This window comes from Battus philenor, unplaced genomic scaffold (assembly GCF_028537555.1).
Source record: "Battus philenor isolate CCGP_79_NKW_IND1 unplaced genomic scaffold, ilBatPhil1.0.hap1 SCAF_26, whole genome shotgun sequence".
Lineage (NCBI taxonomy): Eukaryota > Metazoa > Arthropoda > Insecta > Lepidoptera > Papilionidae > Battus > Battus philenor.
Genome location: NW_027181689.1, coordinates 7,646,457 through 7,659,746, shown reverse-complemented (window position 1 = coordinate 7,659,746; position 13,290 = coordinate 7,646,457). Strand labels below are relative to the sequence as shown.

General features: G+C 34.4%; 1 protein-coding gene across 1 annotated transcript in view; it reads right to left on the bottom strand.

Moving 5' to 3' along the window:
- LOC137925266 (uncharacterized) overlaps nucleotides 1-13,290 on the bottom strand; it is a 35,639-nt gene that overhangs the window by 12,322 nt on the left and 10,027 nt on the right. The window contains exons 2-10 of the mRNA XM_068768691.1: nucleotides 10,378-11,112; nucleotides 8,847-9,026; nucleotides 8,225-8,376; nucleotides 6,704-6,811; nucleotides 5,927-6,078; nucleotides 2,985-3,088; nucleotides 1,996-2,170; nucleotides 1,193-1,302; nucleotides 263-449 (exon numbers count right to left, since the gene is read on the bottom strand). Of these exons, the coding sequence (XP_068624792.1) occupies nucleotides 263-449; nucleotides 1,193-1,302; nucleotides 1,996-2,170; nucleotides 2,985-3,088; nucleotides 5,927-6,078; nucleotides 6,704-6,811; nucleotides 8,225-8,376; nucleotides 8,847-9,026; nucleotides 10,378-11,112 (1,903 nt within the window). The remainder of the gene's footprint in view (nucleotides 1-262; nucleotides 450-1,192; nucleotides 1,303-1,995; nucleotides 2,171-2,984; nucleotides 3,089-5,926; nucleotides 6,079-6,703; nucleotides 6,812-8,224; nucleotides 8,377-8,846; nucleotides 9,027-10,377; nucleotides 11,113-13,290) is intronic.

Genomic DNA, 13,290 nt, shown 5'->3' with positions numbered 1-13,290 from the left:
CCTACCAAATGCTGCATTGAAAAAGGAACTTTATTTCTTTCCGGTAACGTTTACTTTCGTCTACTTTTCTCACGTATTTTGTTGCCTATAACTATAGACTAAAATTGTACATAAATTAAAATTGTTTGGTGTGGATCATTTAACTGCGAAAACTATTCTTAGTAGTTATACGTGAAAGTTTTTTGCGACTTTTTATGCGGTCCCTACATCGAACAAAAATATATTTGCACGTATGTGTACATAATTGAGTTTGTGTGTATACCGTTGAGGGCGCGCGCGTCGCTGCAGCGTGCGTTCGAGACGTCGCTCGGCGCGCGCATCCAGTGCCGGCAGCATTCCGTCGATGAAATTCGCATTCACGTAATCGCAGGCCACTCCGCGTCCGGCACCCACACACCCTGCGGCTCCGCAACGAGCCCCAGCCGACACACACACCCTCGAATGATCATCTGTTATAAACAATCATAATTAAAGATTCATAAGAAAGAACTTTTTTAATGCCCCTATTTAACCGAGCGATGATTTTAATGGTGCGAACAAATTACTAGCGCCATCTATCTGCATCGTCCAAAACTTCACAATTCTGAATAATAAAGGTGGGATAGTACATGTAAAGGCTTGATGATTTATGATTAACTCTGGTTTTAAGTATATAATTAACAACACAATGTCCATCTTAATAACTTAGTGTAGGAACGTTAAGAAATGGAAATAGTTATTCTCCCACGTATATACACTATGTGTGCCCGCCTCGCCTACTTCGCTTGGCGTAAAATGCACATTTTTTTTGTAGATTCCTTTCATAGTTAAGCACTACTCGGCTTAAGCAATATTTTTGCTAAATTTCAAGTTTCTAATCTTTACAGTTCAAGAGATATATTAGTTAGTTAGTATATAGGTAAAAATCTCATAATTTTAGAAGTAATATTTATTTACTTATTTACTCTTCATTGTAGAACGACAGGACAATAATCGCATTTAATAGACAAAAACTAAAGCACAAAAGGCAATGTTATTTCTAAAGACAATATCTTACATACAACCATTAAGAGTGGGCGCTCAGCAAGAAATTGATATATACATATATTACAGATTACTTAAAATATGTCATAAATATAACTAGATAAGATAAATAAACTAATCTTTAAAATACAATATACACATATGTCCAGTGACAAGTAGAAGTACTTACAAGCTGTAATATTTAGGTAACGATTTTTCAGTCTATTTTCAGGACGATAGCTATGGTGACTTGTGTGACCGAGGGCCGCAGACTTCGCCACAACAATTTCGTATTCTTTGCTGTTGAAAATAATTATGCTGTTATAAGTGAAATCGAGAATTATACAAATATATTCGCTGAAAAGTATCTTCAGTTAGAAGGATTAGGAAGTGGATTTAAAGGAAATATTTTTAAATCTAGAATGGAAACCGCGAACCGATAAGCGCAGCGTGGGTGATTAAGGTAGTCGAAGACAGTGGATAAAGGCTATTTCTAAACAGGCTTATTGGAAATCTATCGGAGAGTCCTATGCCTATCAGTGGACGTTTTATGTTAAAATGATGATGATGATAATATATATATCTTCATCTCCCAGCCTCTAGAGTCGGAATTGTAAAAAATTGCAACTTAAAAAATTATATTTTTTTAAAGAGCCATAACCTTTTTTTCTTGCTAACAATAAATAGTCCTTGAATATTCTATTTTAAATAAGGGTTTACGAACTAAATTAGATAATACATATATACGGTAAAAACAGATTTATATTCACGCCGGGAAAGCTTAATTTATGTAATATAAATATTTGCGTATGGAACTAAAGATCCGCAGCTTCAAAATCAAGCTTCAGATTGCCAACCCCTGCTTTACCATAATTGAACGAGATCTACAATTTTTTAATTTATGTTAAACATTCAAGTTTTCGTCCCATCAAACGAAATGGACCAGATCACGCCTTATTTTACATTAAAATTTCTTATGTGATTGCGTTGTACCTGAATCCAATATCTCCATCAGCATGTAGTGCAGCCACGTGTCGCACGAAGGCGCGCGCGCGCAGCGGCGGCCGCGCCGAGCCCGCCATGCGCGGCGGTCGCGCAGCCTCCGCCTCCTCCCCGCCCCCCGCACTGCACACGCTCCCCGTACCTGCCCGCAGCGGGGAGCACACTGCTAAACATACCATTAACAACTTTATGGTGTAGGCTTTACGCTTAAATTGCCTTGCATCCTTCCTATTGTTAGCAATCATACTTTGAACCAGTGATTATTAATGTAGGGTATTCTTGGAAAAAATACGTAAATGCACTTTTACGCTTTTGTGTGTGCAAACCTGTGAGGCGCGCGATACCAATGTTACTCTTTTAAGTAGTTGTCAGTTGTCATTAAAATAAAGGAGAGAAGACTACTAAATATACTTGAACTGTTGTTTTTTTATCAAAAGTACCATAATTACTACAATAACGGCATCATATCACCGCCTACAAGGTGGCAAAAAATCGAAAAAATAGCATCTATATACTACAATTATATTAAAATAAGCTTTAAAAAATATCTTTCGAATTTTCATATAAATTGCCATGAAACTTTTTTCCCAACCTACATATTCCAATGTTGGACCAAGTTACGTCGGTATAATAGAGAAGTTGATATAGAATTATTGAAGCGAATGTTTCTGCAACAATAACAACTTATTATGTTCTTTGCAGGATTATTGGTTGCTTTTAATAAATGTATTTCCAATAAATTTGTGTTTATATTTTTAAAAAAATTATCGTTACCTACGTGTATCAAAATGTCTTTTATATTACTGACAACAAAAATAAAATTTAGTCATTTATGTCATCAATAAATTAATTTTCTTTTAAAAAAAGGTATACAAACCTTTTTACATAATTTTAAAAACATTTAATTGCGGCTCACGTAAAATTTAAATATTAAAATATGGAGCAGGCTATTGAGGTTGTATAATTAAATTAAGGCTCACCAGGTTTCTTATAAACATTCAATGGCGCTCGAGCAGCTCTCTCACCTCCTTCCTCCAGATAATTGTATGCAGCACTGATGCACTTGCTTAGACGAGATCTACATCTGCAAACGAATGATATTCATAGATTTATTAACAATTAAAATATTTATCGTATAAAACTAATATAAAAATAATTACATACAATTTTTATTTTATAACATAATATGACGAGAACAAAATAATAGATGATTATATGTTTTTCTTCATAAGACATCAAGGAACTATACCTACCGAAACTTCTGTACCGCACCTTAGTACAGCACGGTGAGGTGGAGACTGAGGAAGCCTTTAGTTCCTCGAAATTAAATGTATTTTAAGCGATATTTTTAAAATTAACGTAGTTAATAATTGATTTCAATATTGCAATACTTCCTTGAGTAAAGCTGGACGGCGATAGAAAAAGTTATAAAGAATAACAAAACTATATAGTCGGGTAATATATAAAGGAGAAAAACAATCTGTGATAAAAATGGAAAAGATTATGATATGCTTTATAATAGATATAGATATATTAAAAAAAAGGATAAAACAAAATAAAATTTTATGGGAAAATGTTACTATTACCAAATTATTAATGTACAGAAAATAAATTCTAAAATAGCAGTGTCCAGGAGGAAGGTAACAAAGTACACCAATGCCTCGCTTTGCGTCGTTACGTTTTGCGTTTTTTTTCGAAGTTGCATCGCTGTTTAATTAGTACTGATTTTCACTGTGCGTCGTTAGATTTTCGAGGTTGCGTTGTTTTAGGTTCGAGTCTTAAATCTTTTCTTTAATTTTCTTTTTTTCTATAAGATGGCAACATTTTTGTTCCTAATTGCGCCATGCCATCAAAACTCGGGGATTCCTTTTCTTACTAAAAACAACGCAATTTGAATACAGTTTTATTTTCACTTTGTTTTGCTAATTTTAGAGTTTAGTTTCAATTTCGTAGTGTGTTGTGCTTTTTTTAAAAGATAATAATAAATTTATATAAATTTTTACGTGTTGTTTCTGGTTACGAAAAAGGTAAATATTTTTCCAATTTCTTGGCACAGTTACATTATTTTTGTTTTTTAAATGTTTACTTTGTTCAATTTTCTTTTCAAAAAGTAGTATTTTGGTAACCCTGGAATCTATTTTCGATCTTCACATGATTAGCTATAGAAAATATTAATTCACATTGCGACGTTTCAATTTTCGTGTTTTTTTGGAACGTAACTACGACGCAAAATGAGATATTGGTGTATAGGAAAAGAATGAAAGAGATTATGATAGAAAAAAGAAATATTATTAAATTATATTGAGACGAATAAAGAAGAGCGAGAAAACGAGAAGCCCCACAAACGAGGCCGTAAAAAGAAAAAAAATATTGCGATACAGATAAACACTCAACTATACATACATTAACACCGCGAAGCATTATAATCGTTTGTTTATTACACATTAAATATAATTTGAGACAGAAATAAAAGTGACTTTTTTATAAAAATTAAATAAATCAATAGTGTTAAATTAAATACAAATCGTATGTCAAATTGTTGACCATGTTGAAATGAGTAAACTCGTTTTTTTAAAGCCGAAAGTTACTGTCGTGGCCGGCACGAGTAAACCAGGTGATTGTTTTTTTTTTTTTGCACCACTGTTTTCTTTGCTGGCGACCATGCAATGCAATTGTTCGTCAGTATAATACAAGATGTTTCTCTCGCTTATACGAGCCGCAAAATCTTTTGTTGTAAAAATTAATTAATAACTAAAAAAAAAGTTGACGTAAAGTAATAAAGAATTTTTCAATGAATTATACGCAGATACTTTATCTGAATATCCGAGTGATTATGAATAAAAATGTGGTTATTGTAAAAATGATACTGCAACAGAAGATAGCGACTTTATTAAGCGACCAAAATATCAAAAAAAAATATGTTATAGCATCAGATAGTAAAGAAGAGTGGAACCAACATGGTATTACACAAAACTTATAGAATTATTTAAATATTCTCGGTGCAACTATTGAACTTGGTGACGCCCCGACTATCAGTAGAGTAACGGATTTATTTTTTGATAGTGATGTTTTTGATTTAGTCGTTACGCAGATCAATTTGTATAATTCTCATATGAAAGAGTTACATAAAATTTGTGCGAAAACGGTATCGGAGACGAGATAGATTTTCAGTGATATTGCCTATCAACAACGTGTCAAACGAAAAGGTCCGATTCGATACATGTTCGTAAAAACAAATTATAATCGTAAACAAAATTAAAAAGTCTTCCTTTTTCAAATAATGTAATACTTGTATAAATAGCCAGTATGAAGTTAGGCAACCTTTTCTGAATTGCTCTAAGTATTCCACGATCTTAGAAAAAGTCAACGCCAAGAATTTATTACTAATAGAAACACGACCATACACAAAATTCTGAGTCACAATTTTTTACCTCTTTGTTTAAGTTGACAAGTTCAAGGCGACATTAATTTACAGCATCTTTTACCGCTTCGTGATGTTTTCATTATCACTGTTATGTTGATAGAATAGCGAGTGCTTTTGAATTCATAATATAAATGTAGTGTTACGACCGAAATGGAATTTAAAAAGCAATGACGTAACAACTATTGAATTTATACATTTTTTTTCGTTCTTTTCTTATACAGACGAAATTTAACAATGAAGATAATTTATTTTTTTAAGTTGAATATAGTCATTAAATTAATTTTTTACCGCTTTGTTAAAAAGAATAATGGCTCCCTATCTTTAATGATTTTGAAACCTTTTTGAATAAAACGGTCGATACTCCCCCTCTGTCTCGTCGCGCGCATACCTAACGCGCGGTACAGGGGTATCGGTAGCACAATAATACCAAATATTTTTTCTGCAGGGTTGATGATGACCATGTAATGCATATGTATGCTCAATAAATAGTTTGTTCACCTCCAATACAGCACAGCGGCACCGACAGCGGCGAGGATCGCCAGCAGCGAGACAGCTAAAAGTGCAGCTGTCCCAACACTCCTGGCACTTCGAGACACCTCGCTCGGGGACATGGCCGCCGAGTGAGCGATGCAAGCCTCACTCGATACCTCCTGAGAAATTAATCCTTTTAGTATTAAGAACAAAGAAAAACGTTTTAAAAATAAATAACATCTGGTAATAAATGAGTCAGTAGTTCTCTTAGTCTGGTCGTGATATAATCAGAACAAGTAAAATCAAAGTCGAGAATATCAAAGTAAAATTTAAAAGCTCTTTATTGAACAAACGATGAATGGATTACATCTCTTGCTGGCGTCATGATGAGTATACCACTGCTTCAAAAATAAATGCCTCAATAAATGCCCAAGCTAAGAACTTTAAAAAAAACTTATTACAGTGTGAAAGGTTTTTAAAGCGACAATAAAACTTCGATTTAATTGTTCTTCTCATGCATTGAAGTTAAAATAGGTAAGCAAATAAATAAAAATCAATCAGAATTTGTTGCGGAGTCTTCTAGTACCAGGGCGCATTTGAAGCCTTCATAGTTTTATAGGGGAGGATGGCTCTAGCTTCTATGTTGTAGTAGTTCTATATGTATCTAGTTTTATGTAATGTAGAAGTACAGAATTGGTGACGATAAATAATCCTAAGAGGATAATTAATAAATGTATATATCATTGAACATTAAAGACTTGGAACAATTAGATGAAGTGCCTTATTACATTATTAACATCTCACCTTCGGCAAGGATTCTGATCCATTGATGAGCCTGTCAGGATTTGCGACTGACAGAGTGACGGCGTAAATCTTAACCTCGTATCGAGTCACGTTTCCAAGTTCCACGGGCTGTAACCAGATATACATATTGTTACGTACTGTGGGTTCTGACTCGGAATGAAACACTACTGCTTCACAAGGAGTCCTTTATTCACAAATTTCACCCACACCAGTCCTTTATTCACCCTACTTTAACACAACGTATACTTTCGCTTAGCCCAAATTACGCTACCGAATCGCTCAACAAATCACTGTCTATATAACTTACCAAATAGTCACTTTGTATTACTGATCGTAGATCTTAATCCTATAGCTCAAAAAACAACACTAAATGTCGACATTTGTATTGTGTTTCATGTCTTAGAAGTTTTTGCTATTAGCCCTAAGGCTACAGCTTCTTCGAAAAAGAGTTCACGGAACGGAGGGGTCCGTGAACTATAACCAAACTGTCGACATGGGGAGTACAACTATTCATACGATGGAGAAGGTTCTAGTAAGTTCGCGATAGTACTCGGTGAGAATTTCCGAGAACCGTACACGAAAATCTATAAATAACTTCAAGATCACGCGTATTTGCGCCACTTCTTGATCCTTGGGTTCTCTGTTTATTGTTTAGAGGGTTCGGTTACTCGTGCTTTGTAACAATATTTATATAACTGATTATATAGTATAATATAACAGAAACAAACTCAGCTGGATAGTTTTCGTGAAACTACGAAACATCTTATCCGACATTTCCGATTCCTAGGAAGGTTTCCTCGATACGTGATGACTTCCGGCACTGTTCAGCTTCGGAAGTGGCAGTAGAAATACCACTTAGAACATTGAACAGATGACCACTGCAGCCTTCAGCTTTTAAGTGGAGACCGGTAAGCTCTCCGTAGAACGTACATCTACGAGGGCGACAGACGACCGAACCTCAACCTCCTGTGGTATAACTGTATCACCTCACCCATCATCATATAGTTTTTTAACTAATCTTTAGATAGTAGTGAATATAAACTTTTACCGTTAACTCACCTTGACATTCAAAGACATCACTTCCTAAGACTTTAGTACTAACTTTCAAATGAAATAAACAAACACTTCAATTTTAGTAGTTTGTCAATGCATAAACAGGAAAGAACCGTATCACCTCTCGTTATATTTTGACTGAACTTGAAGTTTCATTTAAACACAATTATATAATGCATATTGTGACTACGATAATCAATTATGTTGACGCATTACTTGTGCATTGTCTTTGAAATGAAAGATTCTATAGCAGGCGAAACACCCTTTGTTTTTAATGTCTATTAAATGTGATTGAGTGTGGGAAAATGATAATTGAATTCGAGTGCTTGATTACTTCATGAATAGGGAGTATAGAAGAAGCAATTGGTTATTGTGGTGGATTCGGAGGCCGGATTTGGTTGAATTGGCGTAAGAGACCCCTAGACGGGACCTCGGCTTGGGCACCAAAACTTGACATATTTAACTTACCACACTAATAGCGGTGTCGATGTCTGTCTTATTGGTAGGCAGGGTTAGCCTGGTGCGCGGCTGTTGTTCTGGAATTTTCCGCAGCGTCACCACGTACTGGTCCAACGAGTTGTTGTATTCCAGAGGTTGACGCCATTGTAGATAAAGCATTCCTATAAATATATCACTATTTTAAAAACAAATAACACTGTGAGAAAAAGGACTTTCAAAATTTTTATTTATACATATTAAAATTAATTATTGTATACTGTCTTTCATTGCAGACTTTGTACCGCCCACTTTATGCTACCTACTTTACTACCCGGCGATAAATATTGCACATCGACCTTTGGAAAGGGACAATCGGCTAATTTCGGCTTCGTAGAGCGTTATCTCGGTCGCACAAAATACAACGGCTGACAAAACGTCACATAGGTAGTATTGGACAGGTATAGTGTAGAATGATCGTTTTGTACAGGGTTGTTTTAAACAATCGTAAAATCTTTTCGCTGACATATAAATTATACGCTTATTGGCTTTAAAATTTTTACACATATAACCAATTACTCTGGATATAAATATGGTATTTCGTATTTCCTTTTGTAACACTGTTACAGTGTTTGAGAATTTGGTGACAACTTACCATTGGGCTGGTCACAGGTGAGGTTCAAAATAATCGGAGCAGACGGTGGTGTAACATCGGTGAGTACGTAAAGAGGCTCAGACTGCGGGCCTAGCTTATCTAGCAAGTCCGACGAACTGACGCCGCTCAGGGAAAACTTGTAAAAAGCTCGCACCCAAATCTTGTACGGTGTGAATGGTTCTGTATAGAAAAAAATAATAGAAAAATATTAAATGTGCATTAACAGTAATAATTCAATAATACTAATATATTTAACAATAATATTAATAACGGACGTATTTCTATCACTTTATGAGAAGTTTACTTATTCCTTTACTAAAAATTTTTAGGAGCTAGTTTCAATAAATTTATTGCACTCGCGGTATTTTTTCATTGCAATAAGGTATCTAGATTCCGAAATTGGTACAGTCAGTCACTGGATTGGACACCATAGTTTGGCAAGCGCAGCGAAAATCGACCAAACACAAAGTGGACAGACGACCAGGTTATCGTTGTCGGAAGACACTAGATACAGGTCGCTTCTAAACGGTTCAATTGCCAATTTATGGAGGCCTATGTCCAACAGTGAACATCGAAACGATGATGAATCATAATTTTACTCATACACATTTCGCATTTTTTTTATCTAATAACACGTTATGTATGTAATTATTCCTATAATGTTTCCGCTGTCTATATGTTCGACACTGGACGCTCTAAGGCTGAAATAATCATGTTCCGGAGAATATTTTGAAAAAGCTCAAAAATTAAAAAATACATAGTTAAATAAACAAATTGCAATATAAATAATCTTTAATATAAAGTAAATTTAAATTTGAAATTTCAAACCATAAGGCCAGATACTATGGTAAGAATCGAAATCAATTTAATAGAATAACCTAATATAAACTGAATGAACTGTGAAAGCGTTGCAGCGTGATTCCAAAAAAAAAACTAATTTTTACAATAGAGGCGTAAATTAGTCACAAAAGCGCCCATCCGTGCGTGTTCAGCATCCAAGCTCGACACATATTTTCAAGCCTCGCGTTCGTTAAAAACGATGTGATCTGATTGCAACCTCACTCTCGACTCGGCGCCATTAACAAACGCGCGTTATTCGAGTGAAAGTTACAACATACATATACATTTTCATTCGAAAAAATATATCTGTTTTTGATTCTAAATCATTGTTTAAATCTATAGGATCAGATTACATAGGAGATAAAAATGCCTAGAATTACTATCCAGTTGATTTTCACGAGAAAAATAAACGATATTTATATCAGAGAAAATTGTAAAGTTACCGTTAAAAGTGTAACTATGGAGTTTTTTTCCAGATTTTTCTCAATAGAACCAATACTCCGAACCCAGCGGTATTATATATACAAATACATATTTAAATTCGCGTAATATGGTCTTGACTTTTCGAAAGTGCTTGAAAAACCCTATTCGATAAAATATTAGTTTTATTGTTTTATCTCTTTAAAATACTATTGGAAATGTAAAAAAACTATAGGTTTCACAAATTATTAAGAAATTATAAAATACTCACTTAAATCTCTTAAACGGAAACCAACTGCCTTAGTTAGCACTTCCGAGTTATTAAGCAAAGTCAGATTCTTTGTTGCTTTCGAATAGTTCTCCATACCTAGGTCGCTGGGAAACACATTATTTCTTTTCACCTCAGAAGATGTTTGAGCTCCAATCACCGAAGCAGCGTTATATTTCGGTACGCCTTGTTCGTAATATAACACATATGCGATTTGCGTAAAATCTTTAGGTGGGTTATTGGGTGAAGATTTCTTTACCACCTCTATAGGAAATTGAAAAGCTTCATGCGTGTCTCCGGGTACTTTTTCTAAATGCAAAACCCTCGGTTCTGTTGTATTGGTGTCTTGTCGTCTTTTTCTGTGTCGGTGAGATCGTCTCTCTCTTTTGATTTTATACGCCTCGTCAAATAGAATATCTGATGAGGAATATTCGTCATTGAATTTCGGTTTGTCATTCTTATACCAGTTGTAGGGGGAGTATTCAAGTTTCTCTGGGCTCATGGAAGCATCAGTTAACGTTACGTGTGGTTCGGCAGACTCAGCCGGTTCGTCCGATTGCGTGTCTTGCTTCGCTTTTTCGACGACCGTAAGATCTGGATCGAGTTTCGGGGTTTCGCCCACGCCGAGCCTCGGGTGAGTGGAACGCAGGAGGGTGAAAGTGGATGGCGGGGTCCACGAGAGGTGGATGACTTCGCTTGTTATACTGTTTGCGATTAGATTTTGCGGTGCGGACGGAACTGAAAATTAAAATAATGAATTTTAGTCTCTGATACAAATCAATTAGAATTTGTTAAAATATTTAATTATACGTTTACATATATTAAATATAATATACATTATATATTTTATTGTGAGCAGCGATAGCACGCCCAGTGGTAAGTACTAAGACTTGCGATCGTAGGTCGCGGGTTAGATTCGCGGGGTACAGTATATAGAATTGCCACTGCTTACAATCAATATGGGCAACAGCGTCCACGTATCTATTTTGGAGTAGAGACCACAGACCGGCATAAGGAACGTAGGATGTCCACCCACAAGTTGAGCAAACGACCTTATTAAAGTTGTAGGAAGAAGCTTCATCCATGCCGTTACCAACTTATTTTATTGGAAATATAAGAGGGACATCTATGTCAGGACCTGATGTCATTATATTTTAGATATTTCAAAAATGCTAAAAACTGTTTTACATTGTTAGACGCAAATACGAAATGTGGGATTTATATCTAGTGTTATTTAAAAATGCGAAAATCCTCCTGTAATATCTTACGATTTATCATATTGAAGCTTTTTATACTATTGTTTATATTTTATCTATAACCCATTACCTAGTACATCTGTACGCGTATTGGGTCTAGGTTTTTTACAAGAGGCCGTCCAGATGGGGACCGAACGACGTCTATGTCTCCCGCAAAGGAGTTTGTAACATTTTTATCATCTGAATGATAACAATAGAAATAAAAAATCTTATGATTAACATTTAAATCAATTGATTCGCTTTTTCACACTGAAATACATCTAATCGACTATCTGATTACAATTTTCATTTTTGTTTATCCATTAATCCTGTCTGCTATATCTTTAAAAATCTTTAAAAGATGTGCCTTAAACAAGTGGTACTATAATATTTGTTCAAAATTCATAATTTTTAGATATAATTGTAACCTTTACTGGCGATCGTACTTCGATAAATAAATAAATAAAAACATTGAGATCATTATAAGTCAAAAAAGGTATTATATTTTTTTTTAAAAAATAAAGAAAAATTCTAAAGATTTATTTCTGACAAATTTAATATATTTAAACACTAGTAGAACTACACAATATAATAACATGACATTTGCGTGGTTAAATTAATGATCTCATGCGGGATTGACAACATTTTTCACCTAAAATAGTACGCAACTTTTATCTCAATAATCTAATGTAAATAATACATATGCTGAAATGTTTATATTTATCTTTCCAAGGTGCCAAATAAAATGCAAAGTACTGTACTAGCAACACCTTGACTGCTTCGTTAAATCACAATTTTATAACACACTTCATACATTCTAGATATAAAATCTTTAAAACAGAGAAAAGTACATCGAAATCGTCCGATAGCCTTCACTTCTAATGCAAGAATATAAAATATTTACATTATATATTATATAGATTACATACATTATATATAGAAGGCCATTTCGTGTTTTCAAATTCTTTTGATAATTTCCTTTTTCCATGTATTCCTCAATTTTTTTTAGTTGATTTTAAAGTCAATTCATATTTACATTATCATCAACAGGACGTCCATTGCTCGACATAGGCCTCCCCCGTAGCTTTCTAAAAGCACCGGTGGGAAGCAGCCTGTATTCTGCGTCTCCCGACGTTGATTTAAAGATGTTGAATTCAAGTGAATCATCGGCTACATCTACCAACATTACTACTAAAGGTACACTATTTTATCCACTTTGGATAGTTCATCGTGAAATATCATGAGTCCCTGTGATGGTATTTTTCTACTTAAAATAGGTGGCTACGAAGGGTACCAAAAGCGCCCCAATTTGAGTAAAACCCACAGCAAACTTACTCATGTTTTTTTAATCATTTTCACAAATATTCTTAAACCAGTAGTACGAGCAAATCATTCCCAAGCTTTATTATCATTTAAAAATATTTTACACTGTAGTTGAACTTTTATTCTTTTTTTAATAAACTTTGTAATATTATTGCACGATAATGCAGAGACATTACTGGCAGCTTACTAACGTACACAGCTTCCTACAAAGGAGTTAATAGTTTTATGGAGCCTCGAGAAAGTTATGAGCATACCTCTCTTTTTGGATAGTACCCTTATATACATAGTTATATTTCATATATCATTATTATTGTTTTGTAAATAGACAAGGTTTACTTTAAAGAAACTACATTATACA